Source organism: Myiozetetes cayanensis, unplaced genomic scaffold, assembly GCF_022539395.1.
Source record: "Myiozetetes cayanensis isolate MyiCay16 unplaced genomic scaffold, myiCay2020 scf7, whole genome shotgun sequence".
NCBI lineage: Eukaryota > Metazoa > Chordata > Aves > Passeriformes > Tyrannidae > Myiozetetes > Myiozetetes cayanensis.
The window spans coordinates 25,766,989-25,794,967 of record NW_026087964.1 but is presented as its reverse complement, the minus strand read 5'-3'; the positions used below and the strand labels follow the sequence as shown (position 1 = coordinate 25,794,967).

The 27,979-nt window shown below is 34.6% G+C and overlaps 1 protein-coding gene across 8 annotated transcripts in view; it reads left to right on the top strand.

The window, feature by feature from the left end:
- The window catches only part of SGCZ (sarcoglycan zeta), a 442,608-nt gene that overhangs the window by 362,615 nt on the left and 52,014 nt on the right, over window positions 1-27,979 (top strand). For all 8 annotated transcript variants that reach the window (XR_007631760.1, XR_007631761.1, XM_050337614.1 and 5 more), the window contains 2 exons: window positions 3,629-3,716; window positions 26,639-26,761. Coding sequence is in view for 6 of the 8 variants with exons in the window: in XM_050337614.1 (XP_050193571.1) it covers window positions 3,629-3,716; window positions 26,639-26,761 (211 nt within the window). In the remaining 2 variants the exon portion in view is untranslated. The remainder of the gene's footprint in view (window positions 1-3,628; window positions 3,717-26,638; window positions 26,762-27,979) is intronic.

Here is a 27,979-nt window from a genome sequence, read left to right as displayed (position 1 = left end):
TCTTCAAAACTGAATTAGCTAGGATTGCCTATTTCAATGCTGTACAAAACATATGAAATTTGCCCAAAATATGTTCAAAATACTTGAAATATCTGTAAAAAATGAATTTTGCTATGATTGCTCATGAAGAATTATTTTAGTAAAATATTTTTATAAATCAGTCTATCAGTTTTCATATACTTACAGTAATCTGCTTATGTACTTTAAAAAAAAAAAAAAGTCGATATTTACTAGTACTGTGATCCTTACTCAAAACAAAAACCAAAACCAAAACAAACAAAAAACCGCCACAAACAAACAAGCAAACCCCAAACTTTTTTTCCTCTCAAAATTTTAATTGTATTTATAACTGGATTCAGATTTGAGAAAGCTTTCTGAAAATATCCCTTAAATTAACTAGGTTTTTTTCCTTTTATGACTCTCAGCTCCAAACCTGTTTCAGATAAGAAGTAACTATGGTAACATCATGTTCATCTGGTTTAATTTTAATACACTGCTGAAAATCTTGAAGATGTAACATTTCAGGGCTTATAACAGGAATCATTTCATACAGTATCATGAACATCAGCTCGTTCTTGAAGTCCTCTTATCTGTCCCGGAGTGATGAGGGCTGAATGCTCCCTAAGAGGTGTTTGGAACCAAGTAGGGCAACCCAGCCAGAAGGGGTTCAGATGGGGCTGGACTGAAATGGGACCCCCCAGGGAGGTTGAACAGGGCCAATAAGAGCTGGTAGAACCCTCATGGCCCTGAGGACATCCCTCTACAATATTTTAGTTATTAGTATATTGATATTATTAAAAACTCTATGTAACAGTAAGAATGTTCTTACTATGTTGCTTTTTCTTATCTATAGTATATTTTTTGAAATGGCATCACAAATCTTTTACTACCTCTTTTCTGAAGGCCACATTTACATCTGTATGTATGTAAATTTACACATACTTCTATATCCCTTCTGACATCTGAATGTTAATTATTGTGTGAATTATCAAGGCTACTAAATTGCAAGCTGAAGTTCATATCAAAAGAGTAACAGATCTGGTAATCCAGAGAGAAAATTATCCAGGATTTTAATGCTTTAGATGTATTTGTATTCATATGACTGACACTCATTGCACTTTACACTCATCTTACAGATCTATAATTTCAATGATTTCAGCTAAGTCTTCTCTGAATGTCTAGTTCTTCTGAGTAGAGTACCTTTGAATACCATGAACCTTTGTCTTTAGGCACTTCCTGAGTAAAATAAACTTCAGGTAAACAGTATAGATGAAATGCTAGACTGCTTAAATTGATAGCAGTTTTGCCACTGTGTTTTCTTTTGTCTGGAATTTAGGCTTGCAGCTCTTTATTTTCCATCCAGGAACTAAGGAGTATAGATTTAAGTTCCTAACTTTTCATCCCTCTTTTTATCTTTTATATGACAAGGAAAGAAGAAGAAAGAAGGCTTGGCTCACCTAAGTTTTCCTTTTCCTGTACTTGAAAGTTTGATATCGAAGGTATTTTCTTACAATTAGAGTCTGAGACGCAGATTTTAGCCTAAGAATTCTGATAAGTATTTTCCTAAGGTGAAAGGAAAGAAACCTTGGGATCATTGTGTGAGCAGTCTTTGGAAGAATAAGTTCCTAAACCTTTAGCTGAACTGGCAAAAATAGGCATGGCAGTATCTTCCCTTAGTAAGGGTGAGATTATTCTAACTGGGAAGACTCTTCACCAAATACTGACTAAGTGAAAGTGAAAAGGGCTCCTTTAAAATATGCTTTGGCAATGCAGAGGCCTATTAAGTCAGCTGCCTTTCTCAGAGCAGCAGTTGCCTGGACTAATGATTTTCAAAGAACTGCAAGGAAAGTGAAAACCCCGTGTTGAGAAAAAGACCCTTAGCAGCTGCTTTTGTTGCCAGAAGCCCTCTTGATTGCATCACATGTTTAGCTCAAAATAGTCAAATTGAACACAGTGTCTCACTGATAATTATAGCTTTTTATCTAGAAAGATGGACAAGCCAAACAGTCACTTTCATCTGCCAGACTCTGTGATGCAGAGCTAATTGGCAGGATGCTAGAGAGGTCATAGCATGGTCCAGTGAGACATTAAACACACCTGAGCTCTTAGAAATTAGCTCAGAATAATTTTAGACTTCCCAGGGAACCAATTATCATTTAAAGTTAATCATAGTGAAAACAACTAGGAAAAGTGTTTCTTGCAGAGGGAAGTCCTGTATTCAAAGGAATGGACTGTGAAGTATAGAAAATTTTAGTGAAAACCTATTGCATCATTCAGGTAAAAATAAATCTTAATCTGTGACCCCTTAACTCCTTTCCTTCTCTTCTAAAAAACTTACAAGAACAGCAAGAACCAATATAGTGAGTGACACACTCAAGGAGTCTATCTAACCTAATATGCTCCATTGGGGGATGACCAATAATGGATACCCAGGGAATAATCTTAAGAATAAAACAAGTATATAATAAATTTCCCAAATATTTTCCTATCCCTTAGCCATTGCTATCTAAGACACTTCCCCAGCTGTTTCTGTCAGATGTTTTACGGCTGTTGGATAAACATACTTAAGCATAATAAGTGCTAGCAAAATGCCAGAAGCATTAATGTACCCATGATCTCACTGCAAGCTCCAGGCAAAGAACAGTGTGGTATCAGGTGATTCAAGACAGAAAAGTGCCTCTCTGCAGCAGCAGCTGCAATCCTAATTTTTCCTCCTCTCATGCACTCACCCTGCTTCAGTGAGAACATGATTGGTAAGCTCTTTCTTTTTTTGGGGGGGCTATTTCTCCTGACTCTCCGTTGAAGCTCTTCCCCTTTCCTGTGCATCTGTGCTTCCCCCGGAGGAGTGCATCTGGCTCCTCATTCTTCAAGAAGCAAAATTAAATTCTGTGTGCTATTCTTTGTGCTGGCCTTAGATAGAGGATAAGCTTACACACATACATGTATACTTTTCTCAGAAGCTTAAACCTAGTTGGATGTTGAGAGCAATGTAGTCATGCTGCAAACTGACTCCAAAAATGTTAAGGCTGTATTTAACATCACACAGTGTTTGTCTCCATGCTACATCAATTTGATCCCTAATAGTACCTGTCAGGCAGTGGGTCAAGATTGTCTTTTACAAGATCTCATCTTCCAGTGCTCTCTTTTTTTTTGAGTAACAATTCTTTTTATTTTCAAAGAACTTCATGTCTGTGTTAAAAGGTTTTTTTAAGTGCAATACAAATATTATAGATTGTGCCGATTAATAGAATAATACTGTATAGTATTGGTTGGTAGTAAGAAAAGTATATGTTGTCAATATGTGGAAAAGGCTTTTGAAACAGGTTTGCATTAAGGGTTTTTGAATTTGGAACTTTGTAATATTGACAGGAAATAAAACCCAAATTATATAAATTAAGTTCAACTCTGATTTCTAGAGGAGGGATTGTACAAGGGTTTCAAGCTTAAAATAGTATTCTTAGTATTTTTTGTATAAAATTTTGAGTTGTGAAATATTTTATGAAATTATTAAAAGGTTTGTTATATTTAACACAGCTCCCCTCTCAGCATGCATGTTTATATTAAGTTCTAACTTAATTCTATCACAGTTTTTTGTTCTCTCATTTATTGTCTCATAAATGTTTCCCAGGATAGCCCACTGGTCTTACAGTCTGACAGAAATGTAACAGTGAATGCAAGAAATCACATGGGACAGTTAACTGGACAACTGACAGTAGGTGAGTGTTCTTTATTAACTGTTTCGTTTATAAGTTTAGCTTTAGGAATAGGTATCATTAATAAAAATCATATATAAAATATTACTGAATAGTCAGGAAAAAATCTCTCATCAACATATTCAAACAAAAAATCGGTACCTACAATGCACAATACATTCACAATAGGAGCATGATTCATCATTAGCTCAAGGCAGAAAAAGTAAAACTATCTCAAAATAGTTAAAAGAGCTTAATGAAAAATTATTGGTTTGGAGACAACTGTAACAGAACAAACTAAAAAAAAAAAAACCTCAGCAAAACATGTTTCAACAACACCTTCCGTAGGAAAATAACTATAATTTTCTTACAAGATTCAGCCAGTCTTCCATTACTTCAGTGGCAATTGGTTAGTCCCCATCACATTTGTAAGACATTTGTATCAATTCATATTCAAAGAAGTTGGAGTAATGGAATGTAAAAAAAACCAGAACAAAACAAAAATCAAAATGCTTTCCTAGTCATTACAAAATTTAAAGGGAAAGTGATCATACAACCAGTCATTCATTAAAACTGATATTTTACAAAATGTAAAATATAGCAGATCAAAGTTCCAAATAAAATGACAGTAAAAAAATCCTCTACTTATCTGTTTCACTCATCATGTATTTTCCCCTACTTTCAAGATTTTTACCTTGTTTTTAGTAGAAATCATATTTATTGTGTTAGTAAATATGGAGTATTTTTTATAATATATTTTCAGAACTAGAACAGTACTGAAGATATTAATTGCTTTTTAAGAATATTGACCAAAAAAATCACTGCAAATTGATGTTCTAGATATGTTACGAAACAATGTATATGGACTGGGAATGGGATAAAAAAATATAAAAACATAACTGTGTAAACCCTTAATATAAATAATATTAATAAATTATATAAATTCAGGTATGCACCCCTTAGACTCCATGTATTTTGTCTTTTTTTCACTTTACTTCTGGATTAAGCTACACTTCTTTTCCTCATGTGTTGAGGTTATGCTCACAAATAGTTTTAAACTCTAGTTGTAATCTACATTAAGTTTTCATACTGGCTGGAGACAGTGGCTTCAAGTTGTAAAAATCTTTGGCAAGTGCACACAGAGTGATACACCATCTGCACTGATTTACCTGAATGACCACATCAGATGAAAAGGTAACTAGACTTACTAGAGGGTACAGATGAGGAAAATTAAGCTAACACCTGTTCTAGCTGTATTGTACTTGTCCACTGTGATTATGGAATGCAGTTCTGTATCATTTGCTAACTATATTATTAAAACTTTCTACTTTAGCTGCTAATTGCTAAAAGGTGAGTTGCCCATGGCAGACGTTCACATTGGCTGAAATATATATAATATTTTTATCACTGACACTATTCTGACTGAATGAATCCGGCACAAAAAATGAGTGTGATTGTATTGATACTGACCTTCTTAAAGGCAACACGCTAGAGGTTAATATTCTAAAAACATAAAGACCTGGAAAAAAACCCGTGTTTTATGTTTCCGTCATTAGAGCGAACACCGCTAGGCTTCTTGGTGTACATCTTGTATGGTGTTTGGAGAGCAGAAGTTTGTTAAATTGCAGTATTGTATTTACATTATTTCTTATTCTTTACCTTCCTACTTCATTCCTTGACAGCTATATGGCCTTTATTACTTCTTATATTAATATAAATATTAATTCTTTATTTTTATAAATTCCCTGTACTGTATTGGATGCATATTATCATATTTCTTATTTTCCTATCTCTTATTAAATATTTCTAACTCAGTAAAGTCAGTCACCACTGCCAGTACAAGAAATCAAAGAAATTAACAGGCACCTAAAACTAAAAGTGTATTATTCCTGCCCTCCCTTCTAAAGATTTTTGTCATGTGAGATAGAGCAGAGAAAAGCAAGTTTTCACTTTTGCCTAGTTAAAATTTGCTGAAATTAGAAAATATTTTTTCTATCAGTTGTAAATATGCTCTGGAACATCCCTGTCTTCTTTAAAAATGCTCTCTGTCCATTCACTAGTGCTGTGTGCTGAAGCAGCTGTTTGTGTGGCTGCCTAGGGAAAGGAATAAAAATAAACAGTGAAGAGAAATGTTTTAAACAACAACAAAACAAAACAAAAGTAAATTATTATGCCTTGAGGGCAAAAATGATCTAGTTAACAACTTTGAAATCTTCTTATCTGTTAACAGCTTTAAAAAGTTGAATAATAATTTTTAAAAAACACCAAACCTACAAATTTAAATGCATGGGAGGAGCATTCTGTAAAGAAAGAAGGATGCCAGTGCATTCAGAAAGATGATAATGCACTTTTTATATATGTGATACCATTGCATTTTATCTGTATTTCACAGGACATAAATGATATTACAAGCTGGTCTCTTCCTGTCTTTGGCATCCAAATTGCTGGTCATATCAAATTTTAGGACAGCTAAAAATTCTTTCTATGGTATTTGAAACTTTGCAAGATTAAGACAGCCTCAAGAGGATGTACTTAGAACTGTAACTTGAAGATAGATTAATGTAAAGAGGTGGGGTCAGGGCTGGAAGGTAGAAGGCAATATGTTCACTCAGGGAGATGGAAAAATGACAGTGAAACTCTTGATAAACTGTGTTACCAAGTGAGTGTCACTGTGAGTGACTATGGAGAACAAAATATTTAATTATAACACCTCATTTAGGCATCTTGGAACACATCCTAACCTAGGAGGAGTGAAGAAAAAGTATATTAAAAAAAAACCAAAACAAACCACAACCAAAAACAACCAGAACAAACAAAAAAAACCCCAAACAAACTAAATATACTGGAGGATTGGAAGACTGAGTCGTTATATTTTTTAATAGTATAAATTCAAGTCATGGCTCCAGGTCATACAATACCAATACCCATTATTACAATACAATGCTTTTATACTGGCAATAAAAACTGTACAGAGAGAAAGTCAGAGCTGTAGCAATACTTTCTGTTGGGATTTCTACCAAGTAAGCAAGAAATGTTGGGTTATGCTCCAGTCTATTTGTGACATATGGTCAGGAGTCTGCCAAGTTTGTGTCTGGATCTCCAAAAGGACTCCACAGCCTTCAGTTCTTAGACATGCCATTTAAGACCAATGGAGCAGATGTAGCACAGAAGTGAGTTATATCTACAGAATAAAGATTAAAAGATGGCCATCCATTAAATGTTGTATCTGAGCTGGAAAAGGAGAAGTAATCACATCTCTCCCCTCCCAACCTTCCCTTAGGAATACCTTTTGCATTGTGCATTCTACTGAATTACCCTTGACCCAACTTTTTCCCCCTGTTTAATCAGTGTTTGCATAGTTTAAATATATACGGAAAAATATCTACTTCTTTATTTTTGCTACTCTTAGAAATGCACATTAATTGCTCACCTTGAGAAAAGTCTGTTTTTCCATGCTGTCTTCACATATCATATATACCTCTTCCTGCTTTTGAGTAGAGAACATTAGGCTGGCAAGAGCTAAAAAAAAAAAAAAAAAAAAAAAAAGAAGGTCTGATGTTTGGAACCCACTTTTGTACTAAGTACCATAAATTCATCCTCAGATTTTATTTTACTTCACCAATTTTCTCATTTTTTGTGAAGTTGTGGGTTTTTTCTTATTTTTAGCTTGCTGCTTCTGGCAGGTATTTCTGCTACTTCTTGACCCTTTCCCATTCATAAAAATCTCTGGTGATACCTGAAATGTGCAAAAAAGTGCACTTTTCTGCTAAGCTTTGAGCCCTCAGACAGAATCATAATTCTCACAGAGGTCCAGAGCTATACAAGTCACAGCTTTAGAGAGCTCCTGAACCTGTCACTCTATTCGTTGAGATCTCTAGAGCCATGCAAATTGAGAAAAAAAAAATTTGAATAACAATGAAAGTTACATTACACCCTTGCAATTACTTTTTGAAAATAGCGGGCAGAAGTGTGATTTTCTATAATAGCACTGCTAAAGACTGATAGCACTTCTAAAAGATATAGCTAGTCAAATAACTTGTCAAACTTGGTGATGCTTTCCATACATTTACCACAGAATTTATCTTTGTGTATTTATGATTTTTTTTTTCCTTTAAAATGTGCTTGCTTACTTGCTGTGTTCCATCAAGAGTACTTGGGTTACTGTGCAGAAACTCATGGATGTTAGGAACCACGGTTACTCTGTGAGAGTGGGAATAGTCTCCTTCATCGTTCTTCCCTATATCACATATGGCAGTTGCCTGTGCCTGTATCTGCCCATACCGTACCAGACAACACATCCTGCTAGCCCTTCACTTCTGAGGTGTGCAGAGTAACTCTTTACCTAAATGTTGCTTGTGATGTTCCTTTTGCAACATTTAGATACCAATGAAGATTCTGAAGCAAGATACTTTTCAAGCATCTTTGCGTTTTTAATATGATCTGTGGTGCAGCTGCTTTTGAGAACACACACAGGATCACTCTCGAGGAGAAAAGACAACGCAGAAAGAATCGCGTCTCGTCTGTATCACCTGGGGAGTCTTTCTGCTGTGCCTTCTGCAATCGGACTTGTCTATCTCGCATTGGCCTTTTTAGCCATCAGCGTGCTTGTAGCAAGCGTGGGTAGAGCCCTTCTCAAATCTTCGTTCGCGAAGCCTAGCCTTGGTTTATGGTGGATGGTTTATGGTAGTAATAATATGTTACATTATTACTCTCTGCAGTAGTAACAATAATAAGGTACATGTAAAATATGTGTACAGGTGTAACACTCCAGCCCCAGAGCCACTCAAGGTGGTTCCAACCTGGTTATTGATCAGGTGTCTAACAACATGTTGCTCTAAATCATTCATATCTATTGTCAGACATTTACTTAAGGTTTTTATGAACTTGAACTAAGGATCCATTAAGGCAATGGAAGTAATAACATGCTTAAGTAACAATGGACAAGGAACATTTCTGTGTTTTCTAATCATGTTTGCAGCCTCAAATGTAGGGTCTTTTCTCCTAAGTGTTGCAGGAAGAAGGTATAATACACATACACTCTTTTCTCACAGTAGGAAAAGGCAACATAAAGTCTCAACTCTTCTCTCTCTTATCTGCATAGCTGTTCTTGTATCATCCATAGCAGGGTGCTGGGGAGAGAAGGGATGGTGATGTTTTACAGTCCCTCATTATCTGCTTCTACCCTTCATCTAGGCAAAAATGGATCAGAACTTGTCAGGAACATGTGAAATAAAGACTTTCTCCTTTCCCTTGCAAAGAGGTTTGCCTACCTGTAGTCCTAAACTACAGTGAGATTTCCAAAATTTAAAATACATTAAACAGTCAGCTAGTCTAATTTTCATATTAAAGCAATTGCTCTTGTAACCATTGTGGTGTCATTGGATAATTATTATTGCTAAGAAGATATGTTGCAAAACCAAATTCAGGTAAATGAGGTAGCCATTTCTCATCATTCTCTGAATTTCTATTCATTAACTGAAATACAGACTGAAACACCAACAAATTTTGGTCCTCAAAATCACCTTACTGTGTGCAAATCAGAAAAGTAGGCAATTCACTTTATTAGATGAATTATTTCAGTTGGTTAGCTCATGATGCTGATAAACTGCTGATGGTAACCAGCATGATGCTGGTTGTGGGTTTAATCCCCATATAGGCCATTCACTTAAGAGTTGGACTCGATAATCCTTGTGGGTCTCTTCCAACTCAGAATATTCTGTGATTCTGAATTAGGAGTCCAGTGTTTTGCATTGATGTATTTTATATTGAAAATCAGACCGAACATAATAGCTTCTTTCGGGACATTTTGTCATTAATCAAGTTCTTTACATTGTAGCAAAGGTTTTTAACTTATAGTTAATTCATTTCCTATTTTTTTCTGATACAAAAAAGACAAGAACAACAAACAAACAAGCAAACAAACAAACAAACAAACTCAACACGGAAACACAGAATCTGTCATTTCTGGGCTGAATTATTTGCATTGCTTACATTTTTTTCCAGATGGTTTTTCACTTTAAATGATTGTTATTTTTTTTTAAAATTGCTTGGTTGTCTGATGTTTTCCCTTGTTCCAAGTCAGTTACTTGTCATTCAGAGAATTCTTAGATAACTTAGACAGCAAAATATTATACATTCTGAGTGTACAAATTTCACACTATAATGTTTCTTAAGAAACTTTTATGACCAGTTATGCACTCTTTCCAAGTATAGGGCTATAAACAATTTATCAGGAGGTGATAAAGTTCATCTGCTAGCTGGTGGTATAAATCCATCGTTAGGCCTTTCAAATGGGGAAAATGTCAGATAACTTGCCCTTTTTAGTACAGGTTAGCCTACCTTGTACTTAACTGCAGAGTTAAAGGATCTCTTTCAGCTTCAGGCCTCACTGCAGAAGGTATGATGGAGTAGTGCCTGGAAGGCCATATGGCTTTATGTCTCCTCCTGGCAAAGCACGTGAGATGAGCCAAGAGGCAGTCAGGAAAGTGAGCCATGTTGTTCATAACAGTTGAAATGTCCAGCTGGAATCTGAGTCTTATATCTTCTTGTAATTTACGGTGCATTGTGATGTTGCTTCTATTTCTGTCTGTCCAGTCCATCGAAAAGTCTTTTTACAAACCATCTATGCTGTAACAGGTTTTGTAAAAGGACTTCACTTAGTATAAACTCAGATATACTCATGAAGACTTTGGCTAAACTATCATGAGAATCCACTCCCATTAACTAATTTTCTTGAAGTGCAGTATTAGGAAAATGTGAATCTCTGAAGACCAGTCAAAAGTTCAGCCTCTTTGCCAGCACTTTGATGGGCCTGCCAAAGTAGTCTTGAAAAATTATCATGATAATTTGTTTGAAATTCATCCATATTTCTCCTGCAATTCTCTATTTAAGTCATTGACAAATAACAGAATACATCTGGATTTGTTTGTTTTGATTCACCATCAAGAGGCAGTAATAGTTAATGGACCAGTAAAAACAGTTGCAGACAACTCTTTTATAATTTTTACCTTTATTTCACTTGTAAATTGGTTGCATAATTTTTTATGTTAATTTTCATGTCTACTTTTGAAATTCAGCAATGGTAAATATGCTCTTGTGACAAGCAAGCCCTTGTATTAACTGGATTAAAAAATAATACATTTTTATACATCCATTACATAATTAACTGATAAAATTATTAAATATACTACATTAACCATTTTTAAACCAGTTTGTGCTTGGTTGAGAAGATCTCTTTGAAAGAAAGAGACGCTTTACACAGTACTTCAGATTGTTTTTAATAATTCAGGTATATTTTTCAGCAATATCTCTCATATCTTAATGATACTCTCATTATATGTTATGTACAAACATAGAACTATATTACTGTTTAATATTTGAAATACCCTATGGTGTAAAATGTATCTTAAATCTCCCTTATGAATTGCCACATGAAAACTACTATAAAAATAGAGTAGTAAGCTATTTCTCTGTCACTTATTAGGACCAAGTGGTAATTCTTTCTGGTAGGTATAGCCATTACTTAACTTGATACCTCCTTCCTGAAATATAAAAGCATATCACATCAGTCAATATGTCAAGAATTAAAATTTCCCCCATGAATAAACACAAATGCAAGCAGCAGTAGGACAGTAATTGAATTCTGTGCAATTTCGGCGTTGTTATTTCAGGGAAGAGAGAGTGCTTGTGCGTTGTTTTTATTAAACAGCTTATCCAAAAAAGTCTATGCTGTGGATATAAGGTTCCTTGCTTTAGGTTTTATAATCCTCACTAGTGTGTGTTATACATAATCTGCTTTGGATCTTGAAACTAATAACTTCAGTACTTCCAGATCTGGGGTCTTGAGACCTCTTCCCCTTATTTCTGCATTCAGTATACTTTTTTCTTCTTTCTACCTTCTTCAGACTCTAAAAGTTTTTGTCATTTGAGTCTTGATACAACTTTTCTTCTTTTCTTCTTCTTTCCCTCAGTCTGAGCTCAGGAAGACTATTTCTACGATGGATACAAGGTGCAGCTCATGTTTGTTCATATGTGAAGTTATATTGACCTAACATGGAAAGCACCTTTTCTATCTGTAGCTGACAGACCAAAAAATCCCATACTTTTATAATTAGTCTGATACTTCTCTATGTAGTATTTCTAGCACATACAAAATACATGCATCGTATGTTTTCTTTCCTTTTCTAAGTTTGTTCATCATCTAAATTTGGAGGGAATTTTAAGGTCCAGTACCTGATTTTTGATGTGGTTTTCTTTGCACAATCTAGAGCTGGCTTGGAAAGGACAAATACATAGAGGAAGAGATTCCTTTTCAAAGCCAGAATATGCCTTCTTGAGTTTGAACTTCAGAAATCTTCCAAGGCATATGCAGTTACTGGGAAGGGTACTTTCTTTATTCTTTTGCAATTATTTCAATTTTCCAGTATATACTCACTATAAATCTTAATTTTTGATGAGCTGCTGTTATGAAATTTGACATTTTTTTCTTTGCACGTGGAAAAGATTTGAAGCTGTGTCACAGGACATAGATTGGACTTCGGAAAATTTCTTCACTGAGAGAGTGATCAGTCATTGCAAAGTGGTTTCCTGGTGAAGTGGTCACAGCACCAGCCCAGCCAGAATTCAGGGAGCATCTGGAAAATGCTCCCAGTCATATACTCTAGGTTTATATAGTCCTGCAAGGAGCAAGGAGTTGGACTTGATAATCCTTGTGGGTCTCTTCCAGTTTGAGAAATTCAGTTATTCTTTCAAAGGGATACAGAATAAATCCAGGGAAAGGAGAAAGAAGGGCAAGTAGCAGGCCTTCCTCAGGCAGTTTGCTGGAAGCTGGGCCTCAGATCCCAGCTGTTCACAGATGGCGCTGGCAGGAGTGCCAGGCACTCTAAGGACTGGTGGTGGGCTGGCTTCTTTCAGGGCAACCTTCAAAAAGCAGCAACCACAAGCCTCTTTTTCTCATGAAAGGACCACAGTTAATGTTCTATACCACTGTCACTTTAGAGGTGATGTGGAAAGGATGAAAGGGACTACTAAATCAGTGTTTTCTAGGCAGGGATTGTGGAGAGGGAGCAAAAGTGCAGCAGAGATTCTGTGCAGAGAGATGTCTGATCCACTTGGTATGAGCCTCAGCTCAGTGCCTTAGTATTTCATCTCAATCCTAACTTTCATCCTAGAATATCTGTAGTGAGTCTGGACATATACTGAAGTGGATTTCAATTATCAATGGCTATTTTAGCAGCAGTACAGGAGTCCTCTGTTTACTTTGTTGCTTTATAGACTTTTTATATTACCTTATTGTATTTTAAATGCAAACCTGGATGTTTCCACTGTTTCTAGAAAATTGGCATTGAAAACTAGGAGAAATAGGTATTCTGTTTTAATTCTCAAATATTTTATCCTCTTCCCCCACCACCTGACCCCATACCATACCAGAGGACATGATCTATGAGCAGTTGATTGATTTAACTGTAGAAGTAGAGTCTGAGTGGGAAGAGGTATTTAGTGTTTTCATGGTGGTGCAGAAGTGTTAGTGTTTAAACATTAATCCGTTGCCATCTGTCCTGCTGCTGTTACCCACATGCTGTTGGCCAGTACAGACAGCATAACTACTACCCAAATGTTCAGAGAAGGGAAAGAGAAGTGATTTTCTTTTTTAGGAAAGAGATCCCTAAAGTCAAAGAAAGGGATATTATTTAGATGTATATAAGTAGGTTTTAGAGGCATATAAGAAGGTTTGGAAGGATGCAGCATACCTCTTAAAAAGATGGTTCTAATTCTTTGTGTTTAGCTTTATCAACTGCTAATACTTCACATAACTTCAAAAACAGCTGCTGTGCATTCATTGTGACATTCACAAGGCGCTGCTGGGTGCTAAGCATTATTAAATTACCTACAACATCTGGACTTTTAACAAGTCCCTGACAGGACATTAAGATTTTATTTTTACCCCTTTTTTCCCTGATGTTCAGACAGCTCATTAATATTGTTAAGAATATATTATACTAATGGGAGTGGCTGAGGTGAAGGACAAAATAAGGGTTAAAAAATGAGTAGTCTATTTGAACTTAATTAAATCCCAAAACATGGTTAAAAGAAAGAGAAGAACGGTAAGATCTTTGTGATGTTCTCCTTCATTTCAGAGTTGCAGAGAACCCTTGGAAGTAGAAATTCAACAGCATGTGGGTGCTTTTAAAGATGTTGAAGTGACAGCAAAGAGATTTTTCAAACATGGGGGGAGGAGTAATTTGATTGTAGACTTAGATTCTTTATTCAGCTAAGTTTATCTTTAAAATGTCTGAGTTCTACCAGTTTTCTTATTGAGCCAGCTATGGAAAATTTGCCTGTTTCTATATGAGAAAGAGATTCTTGCAAGTGAAGAGTCAGGCTTGGAAACAAATGAGTTTACCCATGAAAATTATTTGGCCATATGAGATTGTGAATCTCTTAGCAAATTCTAGTTCATATCTATTTGATGACTAGTATTAAAAAATAAATTGTAAAAATTCTTCAGTTTTCTGGAATTTTCCTTCATATATCTTTATCAGAAATTGCATCTCACTGTTATGTTACAATTACTGTTGTTTTTTAAAAACATTAATATTGAAGTTTATTTTCTATTTATTGCACCACTCTGAGTCCTGTAAAAATATACAGTTCCAAAACCTACTTCATTGCAACTATAAAAACACATTGGAAAATACCACTTAATATCCATAGTTAGAACACTACTGATTTGTTGTGCTGTATGAATACAATTGTATGAATGAATAATGAATACAATTATATTTATTTGCCTTTGGTTTTTACCTCCATTTAGAACAGTATTGAGTTTTAAGTTCTATATTATGCCAACACTAGACATGCTTAATTGTGCCATTTGTAGGTGGGCAGAGTATTCTTGATGTAATTTGTCTCAAGCATGTACAGAATATTTAAAGGCATATTTATTCTGGATTTTAAAAACTTCTTTAATACATAAATATATCTCTGAAAATAACTTCTTTTTCCTTAGGTTATTCTTAGACTGATAAATATTGCAGTTGCAAATGAATTATGGGCAGATGGCATTGAATTAATGATTAGCTGAATATTTTAAAATTTTCACTAGATTTCTTCATGGGAAGAAAAGCATTCCATAAATCTGAAATTAATTTGTTACTGGGAATAATTGTCACTCACTGAATCACTAACATCAGTTAGAGATCAAAATACTACAGAGTGAGCATTTTTTCCAAATCAAAATTAAGGACTACATTTCCTTTAAGAAAGTTATTGCAACATTACAGTCCCAAAATTTTGTGATTTTACTTTTGCGATATTCTGGACAAATATTTTGTTTGGAGGAGTTGTTTTGTTGCTCTTTTATCATACATATTACCAAGGCACCTGGACTTGTTACCACCATGAAGTGTCTAACAAAGACACTTAAAGGTTCCTACCCATTTTGCTTCTGGTGCAGAATAACAAGCCAGGTGCTAATTTAGCACACCCATTTTGTTCTGTGGTCGAGTGATTCTGGTTGGCTTGCCATATTAACAATGCAAAAGCTTTCAGCTATTCCAGACAAAAATTTCACCTATGCTGCAGATCTTGCCTCTGAATTTGTACATCCATCTGCATCTAGGTTATATTTCTTTCCAGACACAAAATCACATGTTCCTGTAAGGACACTTCAGATTTCCCAAGGGTATCTATATAGCTTCTCTAAGTGGGGTATTTCAAAGGTAGACAATCTGGCAGGGGTTCAAATCACAGATAAAGACACAGAATTTAAGTGACAGCAGGGTAGCTGCCTGAGGTAGATGTCTTCATCTGTGAATTGAATTGCATCTTATGTGTTACAAGTCAACAAGAACTCCGCTGAGAATCTTAATCATAAGAGACACTTTCAGAATCTAAGAGCCCAAATATGCTTTTATCCTGCTTCTGCAGCTTTTCTGGCCCTTATCCCAATGTCAAGGGCAAAGAGACAAATAATTTCCTAAATGGATAAAGCAAAAATACCGAGAGCTGGGCTAAGCCATCATCATCTTGTGCCATCGTCATAGCAGGTACTAGTTGTTCAGAAATCTGCAAATGCAGCTCGCTGATCTGCCAAGTAGCAGAAGGGTTTAAAATTATCATTTTATGGTCATCAGGCTATAATTTTTTTTCTCTTGTTATGCTACCCAGTAGTACCCAGTGGTAGCCTTTCTTTACATGAGTCATTTATATCTTTTAATATTTTGTAAGTCCTTTCATTAAATCTTTCTCAGATAAAGTGTGTTTATATGAAATGCTGACACTGTTTGCATAGATAACTTCAGGATATTTATACTGTCTAGCTAAAGCAGATAATCTGAAAAATAGTCATTTTGGAAAAAATAGATTTTTCCTGTCTCCCCTGTGTAATAGCTATCAGTGTTGAATTAATGTTATAAAAATTAAAATATTCCATTTTCAAGAAAGCTTCTAAGTGCTCTGATAGCTTGTATCCTTTATTTCTGTCTTCTCTCTCAAAATGTGATGAACTCAATTCTTTATCTCAAAAAGTTTAATTTTCATTCAGAAACCTCTAAATGGGCTAACTCACTACACTGTGAGTAATAGTATGCAATATTTTTGAATCACAGAAGGTTTTATTTGAAGTCCATGGAAAACAGCCAAAAGTATCTGGAAGAACAACTTGTACTAGGGGTAAGAAGAGAAAAGGAAGACTCAAGGTTAACCTCTCACTAACAAGTGTATATAAAGAATGCAGTGATAAGGTGAAGATTGGTCAAAGGTTGGGCTTGGAGGTCTTTTCTAACCTGAATGAATCTGTGAACGTGACTGAAAATATTTGTTACTTTTATTTTATATTAATAAACTACCAAATAAATGTTCACAATGCCTACAGGGTAGAAATAAATACTGTCACAATAACTGTCTAATGTCTACAAAGAATATTACCACTAAAAAAGACAAAACTGAAACACTTTTCTTTTTAAATCTTCAGAAACCAAAATACAACACAGTTATTTAAAATGGTCAGAGGGTAAAATGAGGAAGAGGAAAAGTAAGAAATTGTTGGGTTACATGAATGTGTTTCACTCTATTCAATTTCAGTTTCACTCCAGTTACCTCAAAGTGATTAACCAGGCAGAAAAAGGTCCTTGCACTATTAGCAATTATTTTAGAGAATATGCAAATGAGAGATGAGGTCTAAAAAGATGCAAACAGATCAAACATCAGGTCTTTTTAAAAAAAAATAAATAAGCAAGGCTGTAGAGATTTACAGATCATTTGTTTTCAGTAGAACTTCTAAATAGAAGAACATTCAATAGACAAGTCAGACTAGAAATCTGGCCTAAAGGAAATATATAATGATAAATAGAAACAGTTTTAGAGAGGAATGAATGATATTATGATCTTCAAGATGTTATATTTCCCAAGGAGAAATTCAAGATTCATGTTTTGTCTTTGAGTTTCATCTATTTAATTAAGACATTTCATACTCCCCTTAGTATTTGTGTGTACTCTTGCTATTTGATGATGTGCTGTTCATTACATACAGTATTAGTCAGGTCTCTCATACTGTGTATTGTTCTGTCTTTTTTTAACTCTTGTTTCTCTTCAGTTGAATTTTCTGCAGTTACTTAAAGGCAACTTTGGTTTTCATAAAACATGTAGTGACCAAACAATGTAACAATAACCTTGCAGATTAATTCAACTAACAGAGACAATATAAATTTTCCCACTGATTTAGTATGAAAATGTAATTCCCAGACTGCTTCAGTAAGCCTCAGCTTCCAACAGGTTGTAAAAACCAATTGTATCACGGAAAGCTAAAAATTACAAGGTTTAGAATAATGCTGAAAACTTGGAAAATTCCCTTAGGATTTAGTACTATACAGGTTGCATTCCTCATGAGTAATAAAAATTGATAAGCTTTCTATTATCATTCATGCTTTGTAGTACAAAAATATGTTAGAGTTATAAATAATTCATTTGCATGAGCTGGACATTTGAGCTTGTCAATGAAAGCTTAGTTGATAAATGCGGCTATAAGAAGAAGTTAACATAGTGTGGCTATTTATTGATGTCAGAAAGAAAGATTTCTGGACAATAGAGGAAAAGATGCATAGGAAAGGTAATGCAATTAATCTGGTAATAAAAATAATATATAGTTATTTATAATTTTACCTACTATTTACTTTAAATATACCTCATTTAATAATCTAATTTAAAATTTATCTACTTTTATACATCCCTTTATATTTATTTACTGTTAATATATTTTATTATATATTATTTATTTATGTTTAAAATGCATTTATAGTATTAGGAGAAAAATCAGTCTCATGGGAAACTCATTATGTTACCACAACCCTCAATTCAATAATCTACCTTATGTGTTGAGGAAACTAAACTTAATGAGATTATAAGTAGAGCAAAACATACAAAATGTTTGTCTTAAACACACATTTTGATGCCTGGCCTATCTTCCTTTGACTTGCTTAGCTTTCTTGTCTAGGGACCCATATAAACAAATAATAGGTATAACAATTATAGGTAAAGTGACAGACAATGCACATGCTTTTAGCCACTACAGAAGCAAAATAAATGTGTTAACTTAAAGCTCAAACAACTTTCAAGAAGCAAAGAAGCACATTTCACCCACTTGTACTGTTGTGGCCTTGTGTATAAGTCTCTTGGAGAGTGCTGTCTGCTGCAACTTTGATACAACTTTCACTTATATATATTTTCATGCTTGGGCTTGCACTGTCAAGATGCACCAGGAAGACAGACTGCGGGGAGAATGCCTTCTATCCATTGCAAAGGAGGCAGGCAACATTTTGAATATAATGAACTTGATATGCCATACCAATGACAGACTTGTCAGTGCTGGGTTAGTGGTTAGACTTGATGATGTTAGAGGTTTTTTACAACCATAATGATTCTGTGATTATATGAAGTTCCTAGAAGTAAAATCTGCCTGGCGGGGAAGAACTTTTCTGTGAGCTTCCATTTGACCAAGTCCTAAACCTGTAATATCACTAATCTTTTATGTATATTAGTGAGTCCATAGACCACGAAGAAGGAAGTGTCATGCTTCCGCCATACCTGCTGTTTGATTCAGATGGTTCTAACTAGTATCCTGTTATATAGATGTGCCTTATTCCTTAATAACTTAAGTTGACAGCTGGTATTATTCACTCTTGAAAAGAGTAAAAAATATGCATTGCTTCTTCTGGCCTACCATTTGCTCCAACTTCCCTTGTCTGAGTAGGCAATCATTCAAACTAGGAAATGTCGAAGATCAATCTCTTAGAAGCAGTAGCTTTCTGACATCTCTACAGCATGGCCATCAACTGTTGACAGACTCCACTAGGGTTTTTTTTTTTACCTTCTACTTTCACACATTTTAGATATAATCAAGATGATCCTTCCCTTCCTCAGCAAATGGAACACAGAATATGCTCTGATTGCTGTGCATCTTTCTTTGTGTAGATGACTTGTTCTCAGCTGAAAGTTCTCTTTTTTTCAGATTCATCAATGCTTCTTCTATTCAGCTGGTATGAGTCCTTCATTTGCGTTATTGCACTTGTATTCAGTGAAAAATTGTTGAGTGGCCAAAATGCTATAATATCTAACTTTCTTATTAATATTCCTATGAATATTAACAAAATTTTATCTAGGTGTATATTTCACAGATATTGATTTTAGACTCAGCTGGGCATTGAATCTTTATGAAAAATGCTTTATCTCTTTTATCTCCAATCTCAGAAGCGTCAACACATTCTCATAAAAGTAACTTTCTTTGTCATCCAGCTAAACTCTGCATTTAATAAATGTATAAATAACCCATTTTTCATTGAAGAACCAGAAGAAACTACACTGAACTTCATTATGTTCTGAATTTACAAGAATCATAAGTTTGTGGTAATTCCATTTGAATTCTAGTCCCTATATTTAATGTAAGGTTGTTGATTTCTTATCTGTCTGAATTTGTTATCTGCCAGGTGGACACAGAAGGTGATTTAGAAATCAGACACAGCTGCTAGTGTTCATCTAAATTGGGTATAAGTATAGAAAATATCTTTGTCAATAGAAAAAGAGAAAAAAAATTGAACTTTGTGTGTATTTAGTATTGTTGACAGTTTCAACTTTTGTTTCATGATGTTGAGAATGAATGGAAATTCATTGTAGATGTTGGAAACAAGCCAGAAGACCAGGCAAAGCAAATGTTTGCTTCACCCTGATTTCAACATTTATGTTACTTTCATCACTGTTGATAGAGTGGGAGTGGAGCACTTTACTACCAAGAAAGAAAGAGCATATGATCTTAAGTTCCAAATATATTTTGTGTGCTAAATGAGTATGAACAGTATTACATAATCTTCAAAATCTAAAAACTAAGTCTAAAGTAATGACTGGGTAGAAATTTTAGCAAAAAAAACCCAAACCTGAGAGAGATTATTAACTTTAGTTCATCTATCTTGTCCCCACAGTAACGACTGTCTACATCAATTCTCTTATTACCTCCTATTATATAATTTTGTGGAAAAGGAGATGAAAGGGAGATGAACTATGTGGAAAATACTGAGGAAAATAAAAGAACCTCAAACCTGAATATTGTTTCCCATAACAAAAATACAGGATACAGTGTATCATAAAGCACAATATGCGCATCCACAGAATTACTTGAGATTCAGTCTGGTGGTAGGGGAAATTCAAGCTGGCCAGGAAGCTTTAATCACTGTACATGCTCTCCAAACAGTGAAAAAAACCACCACTATATGCTACCCAGGAGGAGAAGTAATTTCCATAGCAATAAATTGCATTAATGCAAAAAACCCCAAACAAAATAAAACAAAGAAAAAAAATAGCAAACCAAAAAACCCTCACCTAAACTGCCTGTGCACACTTACCTCATACAGACAATTTGGTCTAATCACTAACAACCACCAGCAATTTACATTTCTGTCATATCATTACAGTAGTATATGAATCAAGATTTTTAACCTGATCAGCATTAAATTGTATTTAATAAACAGAGTGGTTTCCTATCCATCTTTCAAATTGTATCTTTGTAGTCATATCTACAGCTTGTAAGACTGGTGAGTTCTTGTTATTGTTACCATTCCAAATAGTGGTTCTCATTAGTTTTCCTTAATAATAATGAAGTACTGCAAATTAACACTGACTTTAAAAGCAAAATAATAAAACATGCATTCTTCATATTGTTATTATGGTAGTAGTAATAAATAAGTCAAACTAGGCTCTACAAATTCAAAATAGATACAGTTCTTGTCTTGAAATTCAATCTCTATTACTGGTAATCTGGATTAGAGAACTATAATCTTCTGTATTCATATTGCACATACTGCCTAACATTTTCATGTAAACCATCTTCACTATAGCTAAAATAAACAGTTTTATACTTTTTACAATTTTAAATGTAGCTGGTTTAATGATAGTTTTGATTATACAACTGCTGTATGACAAATGTGTTATAAACCCTCATTATATATCATGTATGGATGAAGCATACATTTTTTCATCTATATACTTTAAATGAATGGAATTTCACAGAAACTTAATAATTTAATTGAGAATCATACAATTGAATTTACAAGTAAATAGTTTTTCTGAACACAAGATCATGGATATCCCTTGATCCTGATTAAAGCTGTTATGGAGTCACCTCCATCTCTAATATGAAGTAGACTAGTAGTATAGTAAGAAGTAGCAAAGCTAAAAAGCTGGTGGCCATGCGTTTAATTGCAACTGCCTTTCCAAATATAATTTAGAAGTTAGCTTTTACATGATTTTCTGGACTGAAATATGTATTATTCAAGCAGATATGACTTGCTGAAAATAGTGATTGCTCCACAAGTTTGAACTCAGAATTTCAAAATATTTCCTTTGTTCATGCATGGTATTCTAAGACGTGATGCATCATTTTTGTTAGTACTACTGTTAAAGATTCAGACATTTTATGAGATGTGTATGTTTGCTATGTTCTTGGAACACAGCAATTTGCTTTACAGCTAGGAAGTTAATACATGAATACACTGCAAAGGCAACTGCTTGCTCTTATTTCAACTGGGAAATGAAAATGTAATGAAACAGAATTCCATTTTGATAGCATTGATTACTCTGTAGGCAGTTTAACTTTTCAAAACCAGTTTTATAACGTTCACATCTGGTTCTACGTCAAAGAGACAGATTTAACATGCATTATGTTTTGTTAGTAATCTCTCAAGTGACTTGAATACACTAACCACTGTTGCAGCAATAAGTAATACCGAGTGATGCGCTGTTAAGTCCTGAGTGCAACATAAAGTAAAAGCCCATTTATTTTAGCATTAAAAAAAATATTTATGTCCTGTAATGGTATTTTGGACTAGCTGAATTCTAGGTGTACTTTTATATAATGTGATGCTGAAGAAGCACAAATGCTGAACATCTGAAACATACGCATTTCTTTGTGGAAGCTCCAGATTATTGTTCTTTAAATCATTCTTCATGAAAGCCTATATTACCCTAAATACATTGCAAGCTTTAAAAAGGAGATATCAAAACACAGGCTGTCATTTGCAGTGATATATAAGGAGTAATAATATAGCAGGTCTTTTCTCTTTTTGATTTCTGACACATTTTCTGTTAGGAGCAACAACGTTGATGGGTGTAAATTAGCATACAGTACTTACAATACCTACTTACTTTTAGGTACCTAAGCAGTCATCAGCTCTTAAATAAAGATAAAACTATTAAGTATTAAGTTATTTGAGATTATCTTTTGGTTTCCTGAACCATAAGTGTGGCTGCAGGACAAGGATATCTCTAATATTCTGTATTTGGTTTGAGTGGGAAGATTGCCAGCCAGCTCAAAGATGGACCCATTGCTGGCCACGGCCAAGCCAGTCAGAGATGGTAGTAACATCTCTCTGATAACACATATAAGAAGGAAAAAAAAGTTATTGCAGAGAAATATTTGTGGCCAGAGAAGAGAGGCATGAGAATATGTGAGAGAAACAGCTCTGCAGCACCAAGGTCAGTGCAGAAGGAGGGGCAGGAGGTGCTCCCTCCTCCAGAGCTGAGATTCCTCTGCAGCCTGTGGTGAAGACTGTGGGGAAGCAGGCTGTCCACCTCCAGCCCATGGAGGTCCACGTGGTAGCAGAAATCCATCTGCAGCCCATGAAAGACCCCATGTCAGAGCAGGTGGATGCACAGAAGAAGGCTGTGACCCTGTGGGAAGCCTGTGCTGGAGCAGGCTCCTGGCAGGACCTGTGGAGAGAGGAGCCCATGCTAGAGCGTGTTTACTGGCAGGACTTTTGACTTCATGGGAGACCCATGCTGGAGCAGCCTGTTCCTGAAGGACTGTACTCCACTGGAGGGACCTACACTTGAGCAGTTTGTGAAGAAGTGCAGCCCATGGGAAGGACTTAGGTTGGAGAAGTTTGTGGGAGACCGTCGCCCATAGGAGGAACCCCATGCTGGAGTGGGGTTAGGACTCTTCTCTCTGAGGAGGAAGAAGCAGGAGAAATAACATGTAATGAACTGGCCATAACCCTAATTCCCTGTCTCCCTTCACTGCTATAGGGAATGAAGTAGAGAACAGGGAATAACGTTAAGCCCAGGAAGGAGGGAAATGTGGAGGGAATGTGTTTTAAAGATTTGTTTTACTTCTTATTATCCTGCTCTGATTGGTAATAAATTCTATTAATTTCTCTGAGTTGGGTTTGTTTTGCCCTTAACAGTAGGTGGTGAGCGATCTCTCGCTGTCCTTATCTGAATTCATGAGTCTTTTGTCATACTCTCCCTGTCCAGTTGAGGAGGGGAGTGATAGAGCAGTTTTGGTGAGCACTTGGCATCCAGAGAGGGTCAAACCAACCACAGCTTCCATGCTTTTTCATATTTACATTCCTGTTGCTGCATGATTCTGCTGCTCTTGTCAGGCAGGCAGTGCACTGTGGTGGACTCCTTGCTTTACAACCCATCACTGTTAAAAAGCCAGTCTCCTGGACCATGATAATAAACAGTGTTTGTATTGTATCTTTTCTTTTTTCCTTATGAGTTGAGTGGAGCATTTTGAAATTTACTTCTACAACAGAATTCCTACCTATACTTTTCAGTAATGGTTCAAAATGCAGCCCTTGTGAAGTGCAATACAATGTATTCTAAGGCCTATCTTAGAACAGAATGAAAGTTAGAAAATGACTGAAAACTAAACTTGTGCAGAAAAGGAAATACACAGTTCCAGAAGGGTTTTGAGATTTTGAAATCAAACTTTCTACTAAATCAGAAAAAATGATTGCTTATGATTTTTCCCCAAAGTGATATATTTTGGGTAATTTTTAATATGCCTTTCATAAATTTTGTATTAAATTAATGCCTTTTAATTGTTATACCTTTTAAATATTTCAAAAGTAAGAACAAGTATTTCCAAACCAAAAAGTAAACACTATTCAAAAACTATATCGAAAGTTGAATGTTTTCATAATATCAGAACATATTTAAATTCTGAAAAAAAATTCAACAGATGCAGTAAGAAAATATATAGCAAAGAATAAAAGTTAGGCATTGTAGAAGGCTTATGTAAAATGTAAATGTTTATGCTATTTGATTTTGAACCTTTAAATCTATGATTTTATTAGGGCAACATGAACAACTCAGTAACAGGCTTTTTTTTTCTCCCTCCAAAGGGCACAGTGGTAAAATATCAACGGTACACAGAGAGGGCACAAATGTTATTCCAGTTATAAATAAGTGGTTAAATACCAGCATGCATTCTTATTTCAAATATTAAGATGTGCTTATTTTGCCATAAATAATATTAGCTTCAACTCTGATGGTATCTTGAATATCTTCCTTTGAACTATGAGGTCATGACGTTTCTGGAAACACTTATATTTAACAAGAAAACATTTATGTTTTTAACCTCTGCTAGTCTTCCCATTCTGACCCATGAGAAGCTTTCTGGAATAAGTATTTTTGTACAATGCTATTTAAAGAGGATTACAACTTGGTTTTACTGTTGTGAACCGTGTATGCTCATGACTATCATATATCATTTTGAGCATTATATCATAGCCATGTGGAAATTATCAGTGGATCACATAACCTTCAGAAGTCATCTATAAAAGGGCATCTGTAATTTCTACAAATATTTTTAAAAGTATATAACTCTTCTCACTGGATTTCATAAAATAAGCACTCATATAAAAAGTAAATATGAATATATTTTTAATAGCTTTTTAAAAAGATATCTTTACCTGTGACAAAGTGCAAGAGATTAGAGTATCCTGCTAAACTATATTGTTAACATGCATCACTAGCTAAATGATAGCATTTTAAACAAATATTTCAAATGTACCTGGGGGACACCCCTATCAAGGACATCATCACTGACCTTTGGAAGGTATTTAAGAGTAATGGATGAATTCTGTAAGACAGATATTTATGAATATATATTGTAATACAGTTACCTGAGGGACTATTAGATTTCATTATACCTTTTTATTTGTAAGCATTCTGGAAGGTTTTAAGGTGTAGCATTTATCTCATGGCTGACATTAGATTATCTGAAATCTGCCCTGTGTGTCTTTACAAAATTTTTACAAAAATGTTGTATTTTCTCAAAATAAACCCAACAATCTGTGTATCACATTTTTTAAAAAGTACAATTGGGGGTGGGGGGGAATACCACTTTACACACTTGCGACAGAATAAACCTGTCTAATATCAACAAAATGGAACATCACAAGTATTTTTATAGTTCCTTTTCATTTTCTTTTTACTTTCATAAATTAAAGATAGCCAGAAATTTTTTACAGTACAAACATAAGGTCATGTGAAAGTACAGAGGAATTGTTGTTTTGATTTCTTAGCTGATTCTGCAAACTAAGGGCTGGTATGGCAATTCCTTCTCCAAAATTGTCTATTACACCTTTTATAATTTTATTACATATTTTGATAATGTGCATTTGCATATTAACTTGAAAAGTTCTATATTTGAGAAGAAGGAGGATTTACAAACCTATAAACCAGATTGTTAAGCTGAAATGACATACATGGTTTTCTTTGTCCATAATGCCTTCCCCATAATTTTTACCCATATAGATTGCTTCCAGGTGTGCATTACAAATCCAATTAGGGATCAGCGAGAAAATTTCAGAAAATTATTCCCTGAAACCTTGTATCTTACCTTACATCTGGTTGTGCCATATGCGGTTCATTGCTTTTCAACACCATTTTCAGGAAGAATTTAGTAGACAAAACACTGAAGTGTAAGGATAAGACCAGTAAATTTAAAAGCATAATAAATTTAAAAGAGTTTGGGTATCTGCAAACTTTTTTATTTTTTATTGGAGTTAGAACAGTTCTATATGTCTGTCTAATTCAGAGTTATTTTGGGGTTTTTGATCTTTGAGATATTTAGAAATATTGTTTCATAAAATATTACATAAATTGTGATAGTTCATCTTTGTTGTTATCTTGATTTTTTTGTTTTGTTTTGTTATTCCACTGTGTAAGTTTGAAGCAGAGCTGAATGAAAAATGCTTTTTTCTGCTGTGTTGGTTTGTTTGTTTTTATGGAATAAACTCGTGTTATCTTTTTTTTTTCCATTGACAAGAAACTGCAATTTAAATTGAACAAACCAGAAAGCTCTGTCTAAATTAGCATTGCAAGATCTCAGTGTTTAAGTACATTCTAAATTCTAGTGTTCTAGAATTCCGCACAACTCTGAAATAAGTGTTTTTCATAATTACTTTAAATTCTATCCTGATATGAAGTAGTGAAAGAGTTACTCTGAAAATTATTTTAACAGTATACAAATTATATATCAGGCTTACAGAAAGCCCAGTATTTTGTCAAAAATACTTATGGAGTCGATATGTTTTGGATATTCCATGTATGCTGATGTTTACTTTAATTCTTACAAAATATCTTAGATGAAACAATGACTTACTTGATTTCAGGAGCTGATGCTGTGGAGGCTCAGTGTAAGAGATTTGAAGTGAGAGCAAGTGAAGGTGGAAGAGTATTGTTTTCTGCAGATGAAGATGAGATTGTCATTGGAGCTGACAGACTGAAAGTAACAGGTATGGTAATGATAAAGTGTCTAAAGGGATGTAAACATTATATTTTTTAAATATTTTTAATAATAATTAAACAACTAGTCTTCTACAAAATTTTAATCCCTTGTAGAGGAAAAATTCTTCTCATCATCAGTAATTGCTTGACCAAGGAAAAGATGCTGCATAATCTAAAAATCAATTTCTTTAAAGGCAGAAATGAATTTAAATTCTGCAGGATCAGCTGTGGTACAAATCACACTTACCATTGTGGTTTGGCTTTTATATGTTACCATTAAGCATTGTTTTGTAGTACCTATGCCATTTGTTTAATAAAAACTTTTGTCATATACTATGACCTTTGTTTATATTGTATACAGAGTATCAAGTCAAACTTCCAGATGAATTAACAGTATGTACTCTGCTTTACTTCATGAGGCTCAGCTGAACCATTGTAAATAGAAATCTTGTCTTGACTTGAACATTTGTTCAAGAAAGTAAGAAAGTAAAAAAAATATATGTCATTGCTAGGTAAATATATATATATATATAAGTAAGTAATTTGATATTACTGTTATGGATTCACCCCAGCTGGCAACTAAGCCTCACATAGCCACTCACTCCCTCACCAGTGGGGATGGGGGAGAGAATTGTAAGAGTGAAATTAAAAATACATAAAGGTTGAGATAAAGACAGTTCACCAACTGGTAAAGCAAAAGTCACGTGTGCAAGCAAAGTGAAAGAAGGAAATCATTCACTTCTTTCCATGGGCAGTCAGCTGTTCATCCATCCCTAGGAAAGCAGGATCCATCATGTGTACTGTAAAAAAAGAGAATCATACTGAATCCTGCTAAGGTTCAAACTCAGTCATAATATTAAATGCTGATAAATTTATATTCTTAAATATAAAATTGACTCAAGAGATTTCAAAGTATATATCAGAAGGTGAAAAAACATCTTACAAATGGCACTCAGAATTAGATTTCCTGCCACTGAGAAATGTGAATATAAGTTTGAGATGTCATGGTAATTATTTTTTAATCAAACGTTTTGCACCATGAGTAGTATTATTGTCCAAAGATTCTGTGATACCTTTAAATTCTCCAGCAAACACGTGAAAAATTGTGAGTCCCTGTAAGCTGCATCAATCAGACTGCATTACTTCACGTGATATGATATGGCTGATGAAACCTGGCAGGACATCATAATGTCAAACATCAACCAGAATTTTTTTCTGTGGTTTAT